Below are 23752 nucleotides of genomic sequence, written 5' to 3' on the forward strand. Positions count from 1 at the left end.
CGACAGCGCGTTGCGTCAATATGGCGGTCGTCTCCTCTTTGCTACCAAATACTTTTTGCTACATTCTTTTTCTCTCTCTCCTTCGGCACTCCCCTCCCTTTCCTTCACTTTTCTCCTCTCCGGCGCCTTCGTCGCCAAACTTACTGGCCAAAGTAGCGCAATCTAGAACGCCATCTCTTGGCATTTAGCGGCGAACGCCCCGGGGGTTCCAACTCCAATCAGAAACGCATGGGGAACGTGAGAAAATCATTAGGGAGTTTTAGAATAGCGCACGCTAAAGCTTTGCGTACGCAAAGAATAACGTCGTCGCCACTGCGCATGCTTAGAACGCAAACCAGGTTTTGCGCTTTGCGTGCGCAATTTTAGCGTGCGCTATTTCTCGGAAATAGCGTGCGTACGCAAAGAGTCTTTGCGCTTCTCCAAGGAGGATACGTGATGACAAGTTGGCATGCGCTAAGCTGCATGCCATGTAAGGACGTAATTTTCTTTTTCTTTTTTTAATTGCCTGAACCGCACCATGCAGCAGACGACGCGGTGACGTCACAGCGACGTCGCACCATCCACGTGACCCGCTCCGGCCAACCCAGAAAGTTCCTCTCCGCTGCGCACAAAAATCGTCTGCTTCAAACGCCATTGCCTGGGAAATTGCCTTCTCAAAATTTTCACAAGCATCCACGCATCCGATATTATGAAAATTTTGATAAAGTGTTTAGTGCTTTACCAACTTCACGACAGACTAGTTTCGAAAAGTGTGAACTCGGCGTTTATTTTTTTAATCAGCCGTGTTGGGTTGATCTCCTGAGTACCACTAGTACCACGTGACTCACGCCGAGCTGCTCTGTCGGCCATGTCGGCAAAACACGCGGATCAAAGCGTGGCCTCCGCGATCTGCTGCCGGCGGCGCGCCGCGCCGCCGGCAGCAGATCGCGGAGGCCACGATCAGGCCACGATCAAAGGATTGCGCTAGTGTATATAGTGCTCTAGTTCGCTGCGCTGCAGCGCGAGTGCGGCCACCGGACGTCATCGTGCACACTGTTTTTTTTTTTTTTTTTTCGTTTTGCTAGTCTTACAGATGCCGATGGCAGCGTGCTGAAGACGCGTATTCTACTGGTTCGTCGTCATTCGCCGAAGACATTCTTAAAGATCCTGTGTGAGCCACGATACTTGCCGTTGAGAACACGTGGAAATTTTTACGAAAGTGCAATGTCACAGAAAAAAGGCATAACTCGTCAAAAGCAAGTTTCGCCGGTCTCGCGCCGTGCGGAAAGGGCGGGCTCGTTGGTCTAGGGGTATGATTCTCGCTTAGGGTGCGAGAGGTCCCGGGTTCAAATCCCGGACGAGCCCGGCTGTTTTTGTTTTTTCTTCCTTTTTTTTTATTTTTTTTATTTTACAATTAAAACATCGAAGGCATGAACCGCATCCTATTGTTGCACGAAACAATGTTCCTTTACTGGACTGGGATGTCGTTAGAAAATGAAAGAAGAAAAAAAAAAAAACGTTATATGCAATTTTAGGCATTTAGGCTTTCCTATATCGTACAATAAGGACAGAGGGCCCAACGCAGTGGCCGCGTGCTCAACCCATGCGTCGAAGTGATGGCACGAGCTCCCTCTAGCAAAGCGAAGCTCTCTCTACCGTACAGTCTACTAAAAGGATGGGGAAGTGTCGGAGAGACCATCGAAACCAGAAAAACTGAAACAAACATATGATCGCCACAATAAAATTTTGCAAGACTCAACATTTAGCTCAATGTGGATATTTTCACTTGCTTTCTACCTACGGCGAAGGGCGGACGCAGGTATTTTGAGGGGGGGGGGGGGGGGGGCGTTGGTCAGCGTATTATATGCTTAAACCCCCGTTTCCACGCCCTAAAAAGGGGGGTCAAGACATCCAAACGACGCCCCCCCCCCCGCCCCCTTGTTCTACGGATTATCCACCACAATATTTCAGTAAATTACGCAAACAAGTTTTGAAACGTAACGGGAACACATTCCTTTCGAACCACTGGAACTTGCAAAGGGAACTCATTCCAGGATTGAGAAGGAATGAGGAATGAGCTTTCGTTCCTCATTGGAGCGAAAGCTTGTTCCTCTGATGACGCCGTCATCATCTGCAATCAGTGGCGTACCAATTTGTTTTTGACTGCAGGGTCAAACCAGACACCGCCTCCCAGGGCTGGGGGACGGTGCCCTTGGTATCCCTTGGGCGCCGCCAGCCAGTGATTGCCCTGCCCAGTGGCAGCTGTTTCAGGGAGGGCAAAACACATGCCTTGCCCCCCCACTCCGAGAACTGGGGGGGCAAGCACCTCCTTTGCCTCCCCGGTTGGTACGACCATGTCTGCAATTCACATGCTCCATTGATTCAGACATTAAGCATCTTTGCCTTTTGTACCCATCACTATCGAACTAATTTAAATGCAAAATTGAGAGAAGCATGAAAGCAGATAAACGAGGACAGTGTGAAAAAGTCGTCGCAATTATATTCATACAGAAGGAAACGGTTTCCGAGAGTCTTCAGCTGTCATCATAGAACCCAGGGTTTGCTTTGACAAACAATATCCACCCCTTTTATGTGGCCCATACAGCAGTTCGCTAAATCCAGTTTTTTTCACTTTGGTTGATATTTTGATGGGAAAGTTAGACGTCACATAAAATCATAGCAAATAAATGACCATCCATATGTTTGTTTTATATTTGGGCATCTAATGAAGTGCTTACCTTTTTACTTGGTCTGGTCCTCTTCCATCTCCCCATAGGTTACTATATCCCCAGGTTTGCAACGAGGCACGTAGCCAGGATTTTGTTTCGGGGGGGAAGGGGGGGGGGGCAGCCCATGACAAAATGCTGTATGAGGGGGAAGGGGGAGAGGAGGTCCCAGCAAACTGAAAGATTTCAGTGGGGGCCCGGGCCCCATGGGCCCCCCCCCCCCTGGCTACAAGCCTGTTTCCAACTTAAAGCAGAAACTCAACTTTGTCAAGATACCATTCTATGCGGCATCTTGTGTCTACTCAGTATTTACTGCTTCCACGAACATGAGCCTAAAGTTTGAGTCCCTACCACTTCTTCAAAACTCGTTTCGTGCAATTACGTTTCGTGTACAACTTTTCATGGACACATGTACGTTTCACAGATACACATTTCGTCGACACTCGGTACGCGAATTGCACACTGTATGGACATTTCGTCAAGCATGTATCACTGGGGTGTGCGTTAAACCACCCCCCTACCTGCGTTCACGCCGCTTCGCTGCAACAGTCTGCGGATGCTCATTAAAAAATGTTAACCCTCCTGACCAACCCGTACACGCCGCTTTGCGGCGACAGTCTCATGCAGCTTATTACAGCAAAAAGCTAATTTGAGCTGTCGATGAAACATTGCGTGCTGATGAAACTATCTGTCGATGATTGCCACTGCTAAAGGGTCGGGGAAAACTGCATTTTGCCAGCAAGTTCAGGAAAATTTATTAAAAGTAAAAAAAAAAAAGACTGGCACAGGATAAATTATGTTCTAAAAAAGCAGAAAACAAAAGATAATGATCACAGTCACTGGTCACACCTGAGAAGCACAAGCTCAACATTTTCTTGAAGGATACTAGCCACCAATTCACACAGCGGGTCCGATGTAATGCAGCACCAAGCGTGCAGTCAGAAAAACAAAGGAGATAGGCAAGACCGTTGCAACTAGGGATGTCGCAAACTTGCTGAGAATTTCCAACCTCAATGAGGTTTGTGTTCGTAAGTTTAGAAGATGTCAAGGTTTCTTAAAATTTGGGTTCAAGGATTTCGAATTTCTTTACAAGTCTATCTTGAAAAATTCAAGATTTAGAATTTCTTTAAAAATCAAGTTAGAAAAATTCAAATTTTTGGAATTCATACGAAAATTAAGTCTGAAAGGGAAAAGTTCAAAAATTTCAGTCTTCAATTCACGGATGGAGATTGAATTCCGCAGTTTCGAATAAAGATTTTGCGGATTCATTTAGAAAAACAGCGACATGTGCGACTTATTTCACTAAAAATGTAGCAGATTAATTTTATGTCACGAAGGCTTCTTCCTTCAGTCTGTCGTACCCACAGTGCTACTCATTATTTATCATGACTCACAAGATGAGCGTTGAAATGGGTGAACAGCCCAGCAAAAAGCATTGAGGCAGTCAGTTTAAATGTCCTTCCTACATCCATAAGCTAGCAACAATCCGATCGAACACCATCTATATGCCATGCTGGCATGAAACAAAATATACAGGCACCAAGGCTTCCCCGATAGTTTTTTTTCTTTTTCTGTGGGATATACCAAGAGATGGAAAAAAAAACACTGGACACAAAGACACTGGTACAGCACCCAAGACAGTTCAAGGTCGAGGAGCTCGCAGTCAGACTAAACCGCGGTCCTTCGAAAATAAGGCTGATTAAGTCACGACTGGTTATGGCCTAATCAGGCTTTCTACATTTCCAGTTTCTCACACCTTTATTCCATGAGTGAAGATGTTAGCCACTTGTAAATGCAGCTGGCTACATTATTTAATAAATGATAATGGAGAAACCGCTAATACAGCATTCATTGCCGCGCATATTGGTTGCTCTTTGTGCGCACCTTTCCCCGACCAGCTGCTTACACAAGGAAATCGGGGGTACTTACGTTCGGAAACAACTAAGGTTATGAACGACACTCCAAATAAGCACTGCGGTCGAATTTTAATCCTGCAGATTAGGGATTCCTTGGCCCACACGTTGCTTTGAGACAGCTTACGGAATTTTTGCAGAAGATGCTCCGTGTGCAAAAGCCGGAGGAAAATATCTGGCTTTGGAGTGCCGAAGCCACCCCAAAGAGAGTTGTTGGTGGCACCACCTAAGATCAGCTAACTGAAGCTTCAGTGCAATTTTCACCCACTCCAGTCTAAACCTTTGAGGGCAAGGTTGTTCGAACTTTCTCGAACGTTTGTTTGGAAGTTTGAAGTTTATCAAATTTTTTAACTTCACAAATTCGGAAGTTTGAAAATTGTTGACTTTCTTAATGTGGTTAAGTTTGAAAGTTCAAAAACTGTTGAATCTCTTATCGCAAGAAATTTAAATGTTCGAAAATAATCAAATTTTTTTCGCGTAAAACGTTTAAAAAAAGTTGAATTTCTTCGCATAAAAAGTTTAAAAATAGTTGAATTTCTTAACGTAAAATGTTTGAAACGCTTTGATTCCCTCAGTGCAATCTTCAAACCTCAGGTTCGAAAAAAAGTTTGCAGCATCTCTAGTTGCAACGATGCTCAACACTTGCCATATCAAGCGTTTGGGTGCCTCACACGTCACAAGAACATTTATAATTCATCCTCGACAAATAACTGCAAATTCATGTGGTGCTGAAAGCCGCCAAAAGCCTTACCATGCAAGTATTCAGCGGGGTATGCCGCCCTCTCCCAGGTTCCAACCTACGTTTGGACTGCGTCGTTACACAAGCCACCGGTCAAAGCCGCTCATAATTTGCTGGCAAGTGTCCCAGCTACTCCGAACAAACTTTGGCACACGCAAAGAGACGTGCGTACTGCGCCACGGTCTTTTGAGGTCTTGGAGTCCCCTCCACCCTAGTACCATTCTACTGCGAGAGATGTCTACAGCTGCTTTCAATGTGGAGCCTGGAAGGTGTTTCCGACTGCTGTGTTTGTATCCTCATTTCTGGTCCCTCGATTGCCGCCCGACAATGCTACACCTGCGTCATCCTGTTGCTTTCCTGGCGATGGCACAGCAGCGAAGGTGAACGCAGCAGATGGCTGTACTGCTGTGGGTCGCTCTCCAGCTTGACAGTCCACTGAAACCTCAGCAGCCCCCCCTCCCCTCCCCTCCCCTCCCCTCCCCTCCCCTCCCCTCCCCTCCCCTCCCCTCCCCCCCTTCCCCCCCTTCCCTCCCCCGGAGTTGAGAGGCCACAACAAATCTCGTGGCTGCCTGTATTATTTGCCGGAACTCGTATCGGTAACAGCCAGGATTGCGATATCCAACCGCACGACACGCCGACTCCAGCGACTTAATGCTTTGGTCACTTTGGGACCACTTTTGATCCATGGACGAACGCACAATGCCAACCCTAGCTTTTCTACCGGTGCCATGTGCGTGCTCGTGAAGGTAGCTTTAGCAGGCCCGCAATGGCACGTGCTTGCTCCTCTGAGCAGATCTATGGAGGCGACCAGATGCCCCGCTTGCAAGTGTGCACAGGACACTAAATACACCAGTTGGAGACACGTGCCAGGCACCATAGCTCCACTATAAAAGCTGGTCATGAAAAAAAAAAAAAAAAATCTACTCGCACGATTTTTACGCTAGCCCCTGGGGCGGTTCAGTTTGTCCTAGAAAGGTTCTCTCGTAGCACAATCCCGCACGAACCAGAAGTTTCGAGAGGCGCCAACGAGCCGCGAACGCATGTGGGACTTTCTCATCCGCAGTGTCTACACCATCACCGGATGCTCTGTCGTCCCGTCCTTGATAGCCCAATCCGACTGCTTATCTGCAGTGTCGTCGTAGTGCCCTTCAAGTGCCCTAAAGAACAGGGGCGCACCACCGGGATCCGCGTCCACACCCGTCTGGTCGATCGGCTGGTAGGCCTGCGCCAGTGCCGCATCCAAGTCCCCCGTGGCAGAAATGATCTCAATGTGGGCCGTGGGCACGTCGGGCTGGGCCTCGGGGGGACACTCGTCCTGCGCCACCAGCCGCGCCCTGGCGAGCCGCTGCTGACGAAGGATCGCCGGACGACCACCGTTGAAGCGCCGCCGCCTTGACCGAAGTGCCGACTGCCGCTTTGGCTTTCTCCCGGGGCACGCGTGCTCCTCCAACGCCTTGCGCCCCACGAAGCCCTGCTGGCAGGTGGAGCAGAAAAACGACCGCACGTCCGTGTGTAAGCGCTCGTGCTCGCGCAGGCGCTGCTTCTGCGTAAAGCTGCGCCCGCACGTGTGGCACTCGTAGGGTCGCACCCCGCTGTGGGTCAACAGGTGGGCCTTGAGCTTGTCAGCCCGGCTGAACTCCTTCTGGCAGCCCAGGTGGCTCCCGTACGGGCACTTGTAGCGCTTCACCGTCTCGTGCACCAGGTAGTGGCGCTTGAGCTTGTCCTGCCGGTTGAAGGTGGCCCCGCACTGCGAGCAGAGGAAGGGCTTCTCTTTTGAGTGCACCACCGCATGCACCTTGAGGTAGTGGTCCGTCTTGAAGCCCTTGTGGCACACCGAGCACACGTGCGGGGCCGACGACCGGTGGATCAGCAGGTGGCGCCGCAGGTAACGTTCGCACGGGAACACCTTCTGGCACACGGGACACGGGTAGTTGTGGCTGCAGGTGGCCTGGTGATGTGCAAGGGCTTCGGGTGTTGCATACCGGTTCAGGCAGTGGCTGCACTGGTGAATCCTGCCAAAACACCCTGAGTCAGGGAAGCTGCCCTCTTCTTTTCACTCGTATGGAAACAATTAGCTACAGTCATCATTTTATTTCTGAGGGCTCGAGGCCCTAGTCAAGTTAAATGCTGACTGTAGCAGAGTGCCCCTGTGAAAAAGTATCTTTTCTCCAAAGGTTCTTTGAGAACTCTCGACACCATTATACCATAAATGGAGGCCATTTGTTTCGATGCAAACGGCAGAGAAACAAATATGATAAAACGTAAAAAAACATGGACCTATCTAACGTGGCTGCTATAAGCTCATCAATGTAGCATGTTTAAACTGAAATGCATATAAAAAATTATCCACAAATAAATTCTATACTGCCGGTAGGACTCAACATTATCACGCAAAATATCCAACTTTTTTCTTTTTTTCTTTTCACTGAAAATATCTTAAACTTCATAAAAATGAGCCCCATTCGGTGGTAACTGAGATACCCTAGTCAAGAATAGAAGCTTAGAAACAGTGTGCACAAAAGCAGCAACCTCCAAAGCATCACTTCTCGAGAGAGCGTCAGAGCTGGTGAACCCCACCTGGCATGGGGCTTCCTGCCCGAGGAGCCATTGGAGCCGATGGTGACGCTGATGCTGCTGTTGTCGCTTGTCACACAGAGCGTGTGGGTCAGCTGGTGGATGTTGAGGTCGTAGAGGGAAGGCAGCGTTTTGGGGCAGTGCGGGCAGCGGTACATCATGTTGTTCTCATGGCTCTTGGCATGTCCCAGGAACGACTCCAGATCCGTGAACATCTCCCCGCACTTGCCCACTATGCATTTGAACACCTGCATGTATACGCAGCCTTCTATAGTGGCAACTTTACGAAGGACAAGCTCAAATCAATGCCCTGTTCACCCCATTTTGCCATAAACAGCCCGACAGTTCATACCTTAAAATATGGCTTGTCTACCTAAGAAGTCAAGAATGAAATACCTCGCAAATCCTATTAGAAAGGCTGCTTCCGAGAGGTTTACCAATTTTAGACCGAGATACTTGCACCTAAACAAGAACCGACGCTACAAAAATTGGAGTAGCCGAGTCTACATACGGCGATGTACTGTGTGGCACTTGCTCAACCCTATGAACAGCTCCAATGTCACGATTGCTGGTCACAGCGTTAGCGAGCTAACATGAGTACCCCATGAACTCCGCAATATTCATCCACATATGGGGTAGGCAGTGGTAGAGCACAGCACGGGCCGGAATTTCTAGGCCCGACCCGGCCGGTTAGATTGAAAGGATAGTGGGTAGACCTCAGTGCTAGATGCCTTGAGATCTACCCACTATTTTTTTATTTATTTTTTTTAATCAGCCAATGAGAGCTTGGCATTCTCACATTATTACAACCACTCTGCAAGAAGCAGACAAACTTGCACTCCACATAGGTTTTATAACAAAGCCCCGCATGTTTTTTTTAATCAACAGAATTAAAACGTTTACGCGCGGTTGACAGCATTAATTAACCAAAATTTTAAGAACCTAGATAAAATCCTGGTGGTTTGCCTTTTTCACTTTTGCCACACTCTGTTTACTAGCACTACTATAGTGGAGAGGGAAAAGCAAACTATATTATGGCATACAATGCAATAGAAAATTAAGCAATCTAAAGCAAAGAAGCATCGTTACACTCTGCAATTACATATTTGTGAAGGCCTGTCTGAAGCCCAAACCCATTACGTAAGCTTTCCAACTTCCTGCATGTGTTCTATCAAAATAAAAACATACATGAAATACAGTGTGACTCACATTGGAAAGACATCTGCGCACCACCAACGGTATCCATGTCGTTAGTTCAATAGGGTACTCCACAAGATCCTAACATTCATGCTAAGTACCTCCCAAGCTCAGTTTTTTTATGTTTTGTTTTTTGTATTTTTTTTGTTTTTGGGGGTTAAGCTAGTCAGGAGCATTCAGCAGGGAAACAAGCGTGACTCCAGAAGTTGCAAAAAAAAAAAAAGAAAAAAGATGCGGCAAAGGAGTTGACAGTTGTATATTTTTTATGCGCGACCACATATGCGCCTCGCAAGCTACGACCTTGAGCTGGCAGGCTTCAGCCACTGGCGTCTCTTTTCTCCGCTATGTTGTCCAGAGAAATCTCTCAGAGGGGAGCCGAGAAAGCAATACCAGGGCATGTAGTCCAAAGTTGTCATTTTCCACCAGAGCCTTTTCCGATTTCCCCAAGCCAGCCGTGTCATAGCGTGCGTCGGACACCGGCTTTGGGACAAAAGAATCCCCCCATTTCGGAAACCAGCTTTGTGAACGGATGTCGAACGACCTCAGCTACAACAGACGTCACGCTTTTTAAAAGGAAGCTGAAGTGGTTCTGTATTTTAATAAAAACCTTTAAATCCTATTCATTTGGCCTTCAGGATCATGAATATCAAAATTATATTTTTCAATTTGATGCACGGAGGCTGCAGAAAATTATTTTCAAAGTACCACTGAAGCCCCTCCTTCCGGGAGTGTTACGTCATAAAAGGAGTTTTCGGAATCTCCGCTCTCGCGCATCTTCAGCCCCTGTCAAAGCTATGCACGTGCACTCTTGTTATTTTCAAAAAGGTAAAAAAAAAAGACATCCGGCACCAGTGGGGGGGGGGGGGAATATACCTGCCAAGCTTGCAAATAGTACACGCGCTGCCCAAGCGAGCGACACAAGCTTGGCGGCCAAAAGATTGTTTTATGACGTAACGACTGGTCGGATGTTTTTCGTGTTTTCTTGCGTTTAGTTACATCTTCAGAGGAAATGAACGCGATATTCAAATTCACGGGATAAAGGTAGTCTAGAATTCACCTATAACTCGTTTTTTTTTTTTTTTTTCAAGAACTTCTTCAGCTTTTCTTTAAGCCCTCTGGTTAAGCCACAGAAAAGAATGAGAGTAGGCAAACAGAGCAAAGACTGCCGGCTTTCGAAGATCCTGTGACATGTTTGCAATGTTGTTTTTTATATATACTGTAAAATACCACAGAAGCACCCACTTCGTTCAAGCGCCCACTATTGACGTTTCCCAAACTTGGGAATTCTGCAAATTAAATGTTAAGCACCCGATTTGACCGGACAAGCGCCCATATCCAGATTAACCCAGTTTTCAGTCTAAGTGGAATGGGTGCTTTTCCGGTATTTTATGGTACATATGTATGTTTATCCTCTTGTGGGCTTTCAGAGTCTAAAACAACTTTCTCCTTTTAGTTTTTTTTAACGAAATTTTAGTGAGATTGCTTCAAAATCTAACAATAAAGCAATTAACATTTTATTCCTGAGATTAAAGAAAGTCCGCCACACCTTTGCCTTAGCCTGGGTTCCGAGAACAAAACTTGGTACCAGCACAAGCCCGGCCCGAACCTGGGAACAATGTGTGCTAACCTGGCCCGGCCGGCGCGCCGGGCAGGGTACGGGCTGGCCCAAGCCCATGCAGACTTCTAGGCAATGGTGCGTGTGGAGAGAGCCTCTCAATTTTCCTAAATCGACTGTAGTATTCCTCCTACACCAGGAATCCTGCAGTAAGGTTATACAATGTTGAATGGCTCCAGTCTTCTCACCTTCTCCTGCTTATGGTGCTTGAGGTGGCTCTTGAGCTCAAAGTAGGACTTGCCCACAAATGTGCAGAAGGGGCAGCTGTAGCTATTGTCCAGAAGCAGCACATCCCCACCGCCAGTCTGCGGCTAAACAGACAAAGCCGGTGCAAGTTGCTCACAATCAGCGAAATTCACCCCTAAAGACAACACAAGAAGGTCACATGGTTTTCCTCGGTGACAGCAGCAACAGCGAGTCCCCACCCATGTAAGGAAATAGAAATGTATGCCTACCGACATCAACTTAAAACAGAAGGATTGTTACGGAAGTAAGCAACAGGAGTTGCTGATGAGGTTTTGTTTCATATTAACACTTGGCAAACAAACCTGGCATCTCCTTTGAAAACTGAACACTGTGCTTGGCATCAAAGGTGCAAATGCTGCGGAAATCTTCCCTCACCTTTTCTGTTCCTGGTCCATCTTCTTTGGGGTTAGGCTCATCAACCGAGGATTGGGAACCGTCCGACAAGATGGGTGCAGGCAGCGTGTGTGCAAGGCCATCGGGCCATACCTGGTTGAAAATGACCCTCTGAACTTACACCGGCAAAACCACACCTGGTTGAAAGTGACCCTTCTGAACTTACACCGGCAAAACCACTCCTGGCTGAAAGTGACCCTATGAACTTACACCGGCAAAACATCGGGACATTTGACAGATAGTGTCGAGATACGAAAAGCCATTCAAAGCTCTCTCAATTCCCTTTGCCTAAAACCACTCTTCTCTGTTTGAGGCACACTTTCATGTCACTGTTTCAATGTTTGCGTCTTTTATTGACATATTATTTGAATTCCCTTCTTGTGACAATGGCATTCTATGAACTCCCACTGAAACACAAAACATGAAACATCCCCCAAAACAAATAGAAAGTATACTGAAGTTAGCTAAATGAATATTCAGCTGTCTCTCAAGGGGCATTTCAGGCTGCAGATGTAAAAAAAGAGGCAGACATTACAGTAGACACTAATTATTGAAGCGGTCGGCAACAAGTGACCGTAATATGTAATGGCTACTCTATATCAAATGCAGGTAATGTAGGCAAATAGCTTTCCTATCAGCTACTGAGAAGCAGGATCAAGAATGCAAAAGGATGAGGTACCTTGTGCGTTTGCATGTGCTTCTTGACATTTGATTTCTGTGCGAAGCCGCGTCCACAGATGACGCACTGGAATGGTTTCTCGCCCGTGTGCGAGCGAATGTGTTGCTGAAGGTCGAAGTTCTTGCTGAAGGCCTTGCAGCAGAAGGGACACTTCTGGCTCTTCAGGAGCTGGACATGAAGCCAGAGCAACACAAAGAAGCGTTACGAGCTAAAGTGCCCACAGCAGAAATGAGCAATTTCAAAGAAATGAAGCTCCACGTCATATAAAGTACTCAAAACTGCGTCCGCGCTTCAGGAGGGGGATTCATAGGTTTGTACTAATTAACCCTCAAAACCAACCAGGTCACTACTCGAGGCACATTGACTGATGCACACCATTCTGCCTTAAGCTCATTTTGCACCAGAAGCTGGCAGGACTACAGCTGAATGTCTGCAGCAGACAATTACAAACATGTCCCCAATGTTCACAGCCTTGCAACGCTGAATGGAGAGACATACACTGGGCAGCACATTTAACACCCGCAAAACATTGGTGGTCTTCAACAAAATACTGATGGGCATCAGATTTTACCGCACAAGTTGCTGGCCCGAATGAGCACTTTCCATCCCACTAGTGGCACGTCTGACGGTAGCATTGCAACTCTAACAGAACTAAAGGAAAGAGAGGCAATAACTCAATTGTGCAAACTTCGTTCCAATCTAGAGAACAGAGAGCAGAAACTGAGAAATTTGGCTCTTATTTCCCCGAGGGAACTATAAGAGCCAATGCCTTTCCCTCCCAAACGTCATCGCTAGTGGACACATCCCCTGCCTCGTCTTCGGGGTACTATTGGCAGAGCTTCCCACTGACCCGCTTGTGGGAGGAAGGGCTCTCTGAGCCCGTCTGCTGGGCGCGCCTGCGTGACCGTGGAATCGTGGCCGTCACGGAGGTGAGCTGCCCGTCAACGCTTTGTTCGGACAGCTGCTCCGTGTGGGCCACGATGAACTCGACCCCCTTCTCGTCCACCTGTACCCGGAGCTCGGGAGAGTCCAGTAGGCTGTTCACGGGCACCATCTGCATCACCGTACCGTCCTGCAACGGAGCCGACAGAAGCGTGCTGACTGGGAAAAAGCAACACTGTCGCAACATTTGGTAAACAGCAAAAACTGTTTAGAAGAACGCACAATGGACTCAATATATGAATAGACTCACCGTCCCAGCATAAAAGGCTTTGTTGTTACTTACAAAGCCAGGAAAAGAGCCATTGTCATTGTGAGTAAGGTACTAAAATATTTGAATGTGAACATTTGACAGTCGTCTGTCTGGTTGGGGAAACAGTAATTAAAGAGGGACATCCATCGAAGCCCCACTTCTCGGGGACCCAACGTTTCAAGGCCTCCTATGCCTTTTCTTCAGGGGCTACTATGGCTATGGTTACCGAGGTGTAATAGATATTGTCTTTTACTTTTTCTACGGTTACATTCACATAATATTAGCGATTGGGCTAGTGGGTTCATTCTTGAAAGTACAAGTAGAATATGGACAGAGTAAGTACAATACAGAGAGAGTAAAGAAGATTGACAGACAACAAGCACCCATTGATATAGATGGATAAAGGCAGAGGGACTTCTCAATTTACAATTGAAAACCGAGCGTGTTGGTTAATAGATACAAAACTTGAAAGTATAAAACAGAGAGGATGAGGACGGGAACAGGACATCTTTCATTTAGCAACAACATAGAATGGCACAACGATAAAACCGCCCCCCAAGGTCTCAACGTTTCCAAAGAGGGAAAGAAGATACTAGTTAAAGTAAGCGGAGATAACTAGATTATTGATGCGCTTTTCAAACTTTTCTATTTAGTGTATTCCCTTTCCTTTATAACTAGTATCTCCTTTCCCTCTTTGAGAACGTTGAGACCTTGGGGGGCGGTTTTATCGTTGTGCCATTCTATGTTGTTGCTAAATGAAAGATGTCCTGTTCCCGTCCTCGTCCTCTCAGTTTTATACTTTCAAGTTTTGTATGTGACTTCTTAATGTTTTCTCACATGGTTTGAATGTGCCAGAATTCCCAGAAAAGACTCCGTCGGGGGATAGTCTCAACATCGATGATGCAGGTGTTCTTAAAGTAAAATTTAGGAACATCTGCATCTATAGTGTTTCACGATGAAAAAACCGAGGAGGCCTCGAAACGTTGGGTCTCTGCAAATTAGGGCTTGGTTGGGCAACCATTTTGAATTATAGTAGTGCTAAAAATAGCATTTCTAAACTAGCTTTAAGAAATGGATCACCACAAAAGCGTTACGGTAATCGGGTGACCGCAATTTCGGTTGACGATTAATTGCTTCGTGACAGCACAGTAGATGCGAGTGAATGTTCTGAATTTTCAAATATACTGATTAGAATATCAGTGTGCCATAAAACCCCAAACAAATGCCAGCCCTACAAACATAAGTCATCCTGATTTCCCAGCTAAATATCCATGGCAGAAAACTGTTTAAATTTCACCCACCCCATCAAATCCATGCAATACCCGACAGGATACCCTTCAGTCACCACGCTACCGGTTAAAAGATAATGTGCTGGGGTCCCAAACGAGCTAGATTTATGGGATACGCTGGCCATGCTTCATAAAATAGCGAGCAAGCACCCAAATACAATAATAAGATAATCTTGAAAAACTAAGAGATGACTGCTCATCAGGTCTGAGAGCAAATATGCAGAAGAGGCACGTGATAGTGTGGACTTCACCACTTTGCAACGGTGTGCTCGAAAAAGCGGCCAACGCAGAGAAACATCTCGGAAAGCAAGGTGGGCTCGAAAGTCTAGGGTAGGTACTTGATATGTCCAGTGCTTATTTTTCAAATGTTTTCAAAGTAGCAGGTTGGTGCTCATTCTGACATGGGTGCATGCTCGGTATATTTGATGAATAAGCACACTTTATTTTACTGCAACAACGGTTCCTGCACCATGTTAGTTCGTAGTGGGTGCCGGCATGTTTATAATTAATTTTATTTTATTTCTTACTTATATTAATGACCTACCCACCTGTGTATCATAATCCATTAGTTTATTTGCCGACAACTGTGTAATCTACCGTGAAATTACTAATGAATCTGATAGAACATTTCGTCAAGGTGACCTATGCGTGGTATCCAACTGGTGTAACGTCTGGCAAATGTCTCTTTATACTAACAAATGTAAAGCTATGAATGTCTCCCATGTTAATAAGTCCCCATTGTCAAACTCAATTTGTAACACTCCTGTGCAGTTTGTCTTCTTATAAATATTTTGGTGTAAACATTACTTCTAACATGTCATGAAAAGCTCATACTGATCACATTATCGCCAATACTAATTCCCTGCTTGGATATCTGAAAAGAAACTTCTCTTCAGCACCTATGTCCTTAAAACTACTTTTATACAAAGGTCTAGTTCGCTCAAAGCTCGAGTATGCCGCAGCAATCTGGAATCCTGGTCAAACAACGCTCATGAATAACATCGAAGCCATGCAAAATCTTGCAGTATGTTTCATTTTCTGCAACTACTATCGCACGGCTAGTGTCTCATCAATGAAAACAACTCTATCTCTGCCTCTTCTTTCACTACGTCGAAAAATATCACGCCTATGCCTGTTTTACAAAATTTATCATTCTAACGCCTCACTGAAGGAAAGGCTATTTCTCAGCCCATCTTTTATTTCTCCGCACGTCGATCGTCACTTTAAAGTGGGCGTACCTCACTGCAAAACCTCAGCGCACATTGACCCTTTTATTCCTCGAAAGTCCTCCGATTGGAACCACCTTCCCGCATCTTTAGTAAACATACCATCCATTGATTTATTTAGAGCTGCATTAGTAGAAGTGGGCGAATATTCAAAATCTCATATACGAATAGAATATCATGCATTTAATATTCCTATTTGATTCGTAAACTGAGCCTTTGGTATTTTTCGAATATTCGTCATAACACGGATATTCGAAATTAATCGAATATTCAAGAACGTATTCGCAAGCGTAAGTTTCGCTTTCGGTAAGCAAGGCCAATTGACAGCGACATAGCTGCATGGCAGCTTCCACTAGGAAGCCTCCCTAGCTTCAATTTTGGTGGCGTCGCTATCGGTAGCAGTAATCTGGAAGTTTCTGCTCCCTTGTGACTCCTGACTTTTTAAACTGCTCACTTTCGCGTTCGCCCACCCGTGTTATGGTGGATGGAGGTGATTGCAGGGAACCGTCTGCAAAGCGGAGGAACCTTTGGGAGGAATGAACCGGAAACGGCACGAAAACGAAAAAAGAGGATCGCTATTTGGAAATATTTTGCGAGGGTGACGGCATCGATGGCGCAATCTACGGCATGCGAGTCAACGCTTGAAAGGGCCGCAGGTATGACGGCGCCCCTTGTCAACCACCTTAAGTGAATCCTGCGTTGTTGAAAGAGCATTGTATGATTACCGCTGGTACGCCAGGAAAAAATCAACCGAGGCTAACGGACTTCGTACGCCGCACGAAGACCGTCAGCCAGAAAAGAGGGTGTGAGTGCTAAATAACAAGGTAGCTGCCATGGTGGCGACTGATTTACAGACTTACAGCATTGTGGAAGCCTGCGTCTTCAAAAAAAATATTGACAGAAGCCGTTCCCAACTATCGCCTACCATCCCGCTCTACACGCTCGCGCGTGCTTGTGCCATGGATATATGACGACACCCGAAAGAAGGTGAAAGCAGAGCTAAACAGTGCCTTTGAAGGCAACACCACCGGTGTTGCCTTCACAAGCGACATGTTTACATTGCGCGCTAACAAAAGTTACGTGAGCTTCACCTGCCATCTTCTCACTCCAAAATTCATGATGAAGCGGTTCACATTGAACGCTCGACACATGGCTGCCAGTCACAGTGCTGTGAACAGTCACAAGAGCAAGGCTCAACGCCGTCAGCAGATGTTTGGCAAGCATTTGACCACTTAGCCAAAAGTGCAATGGAAATCAGAGTGCTTTCAGCTTCAGAATGGGAAGTTGTAGCATATGCGGAGGAGACACTGTTAAAGAGAGAGGGTTATCCGTGTGAGTGGTGGCGAACTGTCGGGTGCTTAAGATATCCGAGTCTGGCGAAGCTTTGCATTAAATACCTGGCAATACCTGTCATTTCAGTGCTGAGTGAGAGAGTTTTTTTTTCTGTGGCTTGAGGTGTAGTTTCCACTTGAAGGGAGCGCCTCCTACCTGACATGTGCAGCAGCTGATTTTTCTGCCCTACAGCTAGAATTTTCATTTTTGTGTTTGTATTCTTGTTAACACCAGTGAGGCACTGGTGTTAACACCAGTGCCTCACTGGTGTTAACAAGATTAAAAACACCAAAACCAAAATCCTAGTTCTAGGAAAGATTACAAGTTGTCATGCAGAAATATCAACTGCAATTCTGCAGTTAAAAAAAAAAAAAAAAATTAAATTAAAAGCAAAATTAACTGCAGTTTCGACATGTGAAAATAAAAATGCTGCGAATAAATGCACCTTGCACTAAATGCCTTCGACTATTCGATACTCGAAGCAAACTATTCATAATCAGTAAGTATTTGAAAATATTAATATTCGCACACCCCTATGCATTAGGTAATAATTTTTGCTAATAAATATTAAGCAGAACTTTTCTTCTTTCTCGTAGAAGTGCACTGTTGGCCTTTGCTTTTTTGTTTAATTTTTATTGTTCTTGCTTTGTTGTTGTTCTTGTCCACTCCTCTCTGTAATGCCCTCTGGGCCCTGAGGGTATTGAAATAAATAAATAAATTTTTGTATAGCGTTGCGCCGTCTCATTCTGAACCAATCGTCCACTTTACAGTTTTCCCCGTTTATATCTTAGCCGTGGGTGGGCATTCATTCAGAATTTCATGGTATTCAATTCAACCTCTGAACCAACAAAAGCTAGGCAACTTTGAGATTGCTTCATATTATTCTAAATGTTTACAGGTTTTTTAATAAAGGATTGTTCTAGGAGAGTCCCGCATTTCAAGATGTATATTCTCGAGATACCTCCGAAATATATCCCAAGAGAAGACACTATGGAAGTGTGCCTTCAGACACACTTTCTATGAAGGCTCAGAGCAAACATGAACTGCTGGCAAACACGGATCTTGAGCTAAACTGGCCATGGGCATCAATCTGCATACTAGTGCCACAACTATCCCAAAGAGTCGGTGCAAAAGCGGTGACAACAAACGTCGGTCAATCCAGGTGCCCCGACATTACTTTTGCAAGTACATTCATAAAAGACTGTCATAAATCACTTTTCCAAAATATCAAACGAAACTGCAAGGCAGTACTGTCGATTACTGGGTAGACAGCTAGACAGCGCTCCTGGCTTTGACAGGTGCACTTCGAGCGTGAGCGCTCTTTCTGCTGAAAAAGGTTTCAAAGCAGGTATCTCGTGGTCTCATGCTTGTCGCATTGGCTGCAGTCTCAGCTCCAAGAGTGAACGGAGTATAGATTCATTTCCCTTTTCATTACCTAGCGGTGGGAGCCTATTAGGGGATGGCAGTCTGCCAGGTATGTGGACTCTAGAGAAAGAACTCACATTGACCGCCATCTTCTTGGTCATGTCCGAGGTGGCCGTCTCGAGAGTGTAGAGCGAGAGGGTCGTCTCCACCTCCGAGTCTTCCCGGGCGGGCGACCCCTCCAGGGGTCTGTGCGAGAGGACCGACCTGGCTCCGAGCACCTCCTGCGTGCCACCTGGATCGGCCGTCTGCAGTTCCAGCTGCGTCGACGCCTCCAGGGATCCCGACAGGGCCAGCAGGTCTGCCTCGCTCAGGATGACGCGGGCACTCTGCGGCAAGCCTTGGTGGAACGGGCTCAGCTGCTTTGGAGGAGACCAAACGCAGAAGCTCGTTCAATCTCAATTGTCTATCTGCCGGGCAGCTTGTTCGGGAACCCTATCATTTCTGACTGGCCACGTGGCCTCCTTCGATAGGTATGGTCGTGCAGCCATACATAATCGAGGCAGGGCGCAGTCACCGTCCCAATTAGCCGTTCCAAAATTTAAAAAGTTCCTTCTCATTTTGGGTTCCCTATGAACAATTGACTATGCCATGGGACTCGAAGATGTACTCTGCCTTAGGGATGTCTGAGTGAGGCTTGGGATGGACCGTACCTGGGAAAAACAGGCCACAAGTAAGACAAAGTACTCGGGTTTTAATGGCAGGCCCATATACGGACACTGCTTATTGGCATGTGTGAGGGAAACCCAGTTACTAGGGTTGCGCGAATACACAAATACTATAGGTAGTTTCAAGTAATATGCTGTTTGATATTTATTTGAAAATGAACTGCAATATCCATATTTTTTAAAGCGACGATCGCGTGGGTTAGCCCCATTGAGTGCGCTTCTTACCGAGCACCAGTGCACTGTGGTGCAGCAACGCCTGCAGAGCTCGCTTCCGTGGGAGCTGCTTCCCCGCAGTGCACCATTGCTTGGTAAGAAGCACACTCTACGCGATCAACATTTCAGAAAGTACAAATATTGCAGTTGCATGCTTAAGAGAGCACGCATTCAAAGCGGGATGGTGCACGCCCACGTAATGTATGTATATATATATATATATATATATATATATATATATATATATATATATATATATATATATATATATATATATATATATATATATATATATATATATATATATATATATATATATATATATAAAAAAAAACAAAAAAACCTGTGAATGTTTTTTTTAATTAAAGTTTTGCGATTATGCTATGTTAGGCTGAGATGTCCTGACAGCCAGTATTCATCGCTCATGATTGTCTTTTTTTCCTTTTCTCAAATTCGTGATTTAAAAGAATATTTGCATATAGCAAGAAGATTTGTAAATCCCCTCGATTAGGTATAAAGCAGGGGTCTCAAAACCTTTTGGCTAAGGGGCTGGATCGAAGATCTGTCGTTGTGTCGTGGGTTGGAAAATAGGAGGAAAAACCAAAGAAGTAATCCTAGACAAACATTTAAGTATCAAACTGAAAGTTTAGAGTAAACATTAAGGCGGCTGGACACACATAATTCATTTTAAAATTTAATATTTAGCTAATTATGACAGTTGGCATGTTCACATAGGGCATAAGACTAATGAGAATGATAGAACTGGTGCTGACAATATGCAAGAGATACGACATACCGCAAAATACCGGGGAAGCGCCCACCCCACTTTCACTGAAAACTGCGTTAATCTAGACATGGGCGCTTGTCTGTTCAAATCGGGCACTTAACGTATAATTTGCAGAATTCACAGAATGATAGAACTCGTGCTGACAACATGCAATATATGCGACATACCGTAAAATACAGGGGAAGCGCCCACCTCTTTCACTGAAAACTGGGTTAATCTAGACATGGGCACTTGGACAAAGTGGGCGCTTCCGCAGTATTTTACGGTGGGTCACTAAGTACAGTGGCGGATTCAAAGGAGGAAGGGAGGGGGGGGGGGGGGGGGGGTCGGATGTCCTGACCCCCCTCTTGAATTCCGCATGTGTAACATTTCAGGGAGGGGAAAAATAAGGGGGGGGTGAGGGTTCTTAAATATCTAATTTGCTGGCTCCTCCCTCTGGGAGGAGACTGAGTGCAATATACATGTAAACGCAAAGGAATTTTAACATGCATACGGTAGTTATACAGATATGAAAGAAAAGACTGAGAATGGTGATGTTGGTGATGCCAATGTTCAATGAATACTATAACGATAGGGCACACTCCATGTTTGTTTATTTTTTCTGCTATCTTCGTGTACGTGGTTGGTGCGCGCTGTGGTGCTGTTTCTTTATGCACTCTTATTGTTGCGCTGGTAGCAGGGGGCCTGCTGGAAGCGGGCCGGGCTTCATTGGGTGGACCGTGGCCAGCCACAGGCCAGTCGGAAGACCTCCTGGGCCGGATTTCGCTCGCGGGCCGGGGTTTGAAGATCCCTGGTTTAAAGTTATATCAAATGTGTCGTCTACTTGCCATCCTTATGTAGGCATTGGTCTTTCTGAGGTCACGGTCCATCAATATAATTAGATTAAAACTAACTTAGCTCAGTGATGGACAAGTGGAAGCTCGGGAACAACCTTCACGACATCAGTTGGGTTTTCGTTTAAGCATGGTCCGGCAGTGAAAGGCTTGGAGAAACTATTCAATATGCAATTCGAAAATATCCGGCAAAAACCACTATTCACTTTGAATTTGCTTCAAACTCAAAATCCATTATTTGCACAACCTTACCAGTTACCATCATTAGGCTCCTTTGTCTTACCACCAAAAACTGGGGACAGTTAGTTTTGAGTTTCTGTTCCAAGTGATGAAATGAAGGAATATTTTTAAACCCACTCCAGCACAGAGAGGGCCCCCACCTGAGAGGAGGAGGCAAGTCGGTCTCCCACGGTGACGGCAGAGGTGGTCCCAGCGTCGCAGAGGCTGGTGGGCAGCTTTCCTGCACAAGGCTCCTTCTTGTGGGCAAAGTAGTCTGGCAGTGCGGTGAACTTGCACTTGCAGCGGCCGCACTGGAAGGTGTCCTCTTCCTCCTCCTCCCCTGCTGCCATCTGAGACGCTGCTTCCAACACTGCACATTCACAAAGACGTGCGAAAAATAATTTAAAGTGTATTTTGGAGCAAGCAGTAGTGCCCGCTTTCTCGCGAGGTGGCAGGGAGTGCAACTCAGACTCGCAGTCATACGAGCTTAACTGGAACTGTGTGCAATATAACACAGGGGCAACGCAGAGAAGACACACACCAGAGGTGCGATAATGCTATTCCGTCTATCTCTCTTCGATAGCGGTGACAACCAGTGGCAGATTTAGGGTGAATAAAGGTTAAGGGGGCAGCTGGGAAGGGAAGGGACAACTGTTGGTCTGGGGTAACTGGCACATAATGGTGCAGGCTAGATTAGAATGTGTCAAGAGTGAACGAGAAGTCATACGGTTACTGGCACGAACAAAAGTGTCACTGTGGTCGGCCTTTTACAACTGGCCAAATGCTAATAGTTAAAAAGCGCAACAGGACAACGGCCAGAAGGGAAGACACAGACAGGCCAAATGCTCATGATGACATTTTTAGTGGGACTGATTCTGCTTTCACAGAAGCAAAAAGTAATATCAAACTGTGAAGTTTGATGGTGTTGGTTTAAGAATGTGACGACTCCAAGCCTCTATCGTGCCTTTCACACATACCATCTAAGTTGCCAATCACAACCGATCATCCTGGTTCTCCACGGTGCAACAAAACCCTGGGGCGAGAACCACCCCACATTCCTGAAGCGGATTCCTGATTCACATCACAGGCTGCATTCACTTACCTTGATCATTATGAGCAGTCTGGTTAGCCTCGAAAAGCTGCTGCACAGCCAAGACAGTCTGTGCGTCAAGAACGTTGCCTGCAACACAAACGAACACCCCACCTTTAGTGTTAAGCCAGCTGCAGTCCGTTAAGTGGCCAGCTGCAGCCCCCATCCCATCACTTAGCCGGTGCTTGAACCTACTCACTGTTCGCTAAAACACCAAGCCAGCATGGCATACGAAGTGACATCAGTGCAAGCTATGAATTCTCACATGATGTGTAAGCTAGGGCGAAATCATCACCCGACATACTCGACAACATGGAGGCGTTGAACATGATCCTCAGAAGAACTCGGAGAGCCTACGAGCAGACGCGATGGATGTGCTCGTTGGAGGCACTTTTGCAAGTCATACTGTCCTATCGTTCAACGCGAGTCTGTAGATGCAGAGAATCTAGCAGGCTGATCCTCTAGTGAAGTGTGCACACACACACACACACACACACGCAAAATGTGGCGCCTCCTAAACTTGTCGGAATTGGACGACGTGTAACCATCATGGTGAGTTCCCCGAGATGGGGGGCGAGAAACCTACAACCATCCACCGTGGAAGAGAAAGAAAAAGGTGACAGGAGGACAAAGACTTTCTCTTTCTCTTCCACGGTTGATGTTTCTAAGTTTCTCACCCCAGTCTCGGGTAATTCATCAAGATGGTGAATATACACCAGCTCGCCTGCGCTCTCACTGTAATTTCGGTATAACATACCTTTGTTGACACTCATATGTTAGAGTATAAAAGGCGTAAGATCGACCTTGGACGACACAAAATTACCGGGAAAGTACACACACTTTAAAATGCATGGACAGGCTAGAGCTTGTAGTAAAATGATTCACTCGGTAACGATCGACAAACCGATGTGACCGAACGCCCTACTTCGCTGTGCATGGCTACTGCTCACCCAACCTGCTTGCTATATTAGTAGGGATTAGAACAGCGTCACTGCAAGCTACACCAATAAAGAAATACACCAATCTAGGCAACGGAGAGAGTAAGGTTACTGCAAACATAGCACACTATTTTCACTGTGATTCGATCGTATGTGACTGTACCAGAGCGAAACTGACGCGAGCACTCGGGTTTAGTACTAAGAACATTCACAGGAATAAATCAAGGTACCTAGAATAGCACAAAATCACAACGCGTTTTTTAGCAGAAAAAAATGGGAACGCATCAAAAATTACCTGTTAGAGTGTCAATTAGCAACTGAGCCATCAATTAAAGCTCAAGCGCATGAAAAGGACCAAGAAACTCCAATACCAAAAAAATCGTCCGGTCTCTCCTGTACATGTTAAGTCAGTCGTACTGTTTCAGTATTTCATTAGTAGTTACGTACACAAATTAAAAAAAAATATAAATAAATTTTACTTT

The 23752-nt window shown here is 45.9% G+C and overlaps 2 protein-coding genes and 1 non-coding gene across 3 annotated transcripts; 1 reads left to right on the forward strand and 2 right to left on the reverse strand.

Annotated features, from left to right (window-relative positions):
* Positions 1-1272: 1272 nt before the first annotated feature.
* On the forward strand, positions 1273-1344 carry Trnap-agg. Its single transcript has one exon. It is a non-coding gene; the product is annotated as a tRNA-Pro (tRNA).
* Positions 1345-5914: 4570 nt separating this feature from the next.
* On the reverse strand, positions 5915-13127 carry LOC8050475 (zinc finger protein 341). Its single transcript, XM_029984518.4, has 6 exons — positions 12912-13127; positions 12062-12229; positions 11365-11475; positions 10932-11054; positions 7935-8179; positions 5915-7369 (listed from the first exon to the last, which is right to left on the reverse strand). The coding sequence occupies exons 1-6, from the start codon at positions 13119-13121 to the stop codon at positions 6424-6426; spliced, it is 1803 nt and encodes a 600-aa protein (XP_029840378.3). The 5' UTR covers positions 13122-13127; the 3' UTR covers positions 5915-6423.
* A 4314-nt stretch (positions 13128-17441) lies between these two features.
* Positions 17442-23675, reverse strand: LOC121833720 (zinc finger protein 341-like). The gene is made up of 5 exons (XM_042287232.1): positions 23566-23675; positions 22345-22422; positions 21404-21612; positions 18603-18884; positions 17442-17453 (listed from the first exon to the last, which is right to left on the reverse strand). The coding sequence occupies exons 1-5, from the start codon at positions 23594-23596 to the stop codon at positions 17442-17444; spliced, it is 612 nt and encodes a 203-aa protein (XP_042143166.1). The 5' UTR covers positions 23597-23675.
* Between the last annotated feature and the right edge of the window lie 77 nt (positions 23676-23752).

This window comes from Ixodes scapularis, unplaced genomic scaffold (genome assembly GCF_016920785.2).
Source record: "Ixodes scapularis isolate PalLabHiFi unplaced genomic scaffold, ASM1692078v2 PGA_scaffold9__187_contigs__length_104089568, whole genome shotgun sequence".
Lineage (NCBI taxonomy): Eukaryota > Metazoa > Arthropoda > Arachnida > Ixodida > Ixodidae > Ixodes > Ixodes scapularis.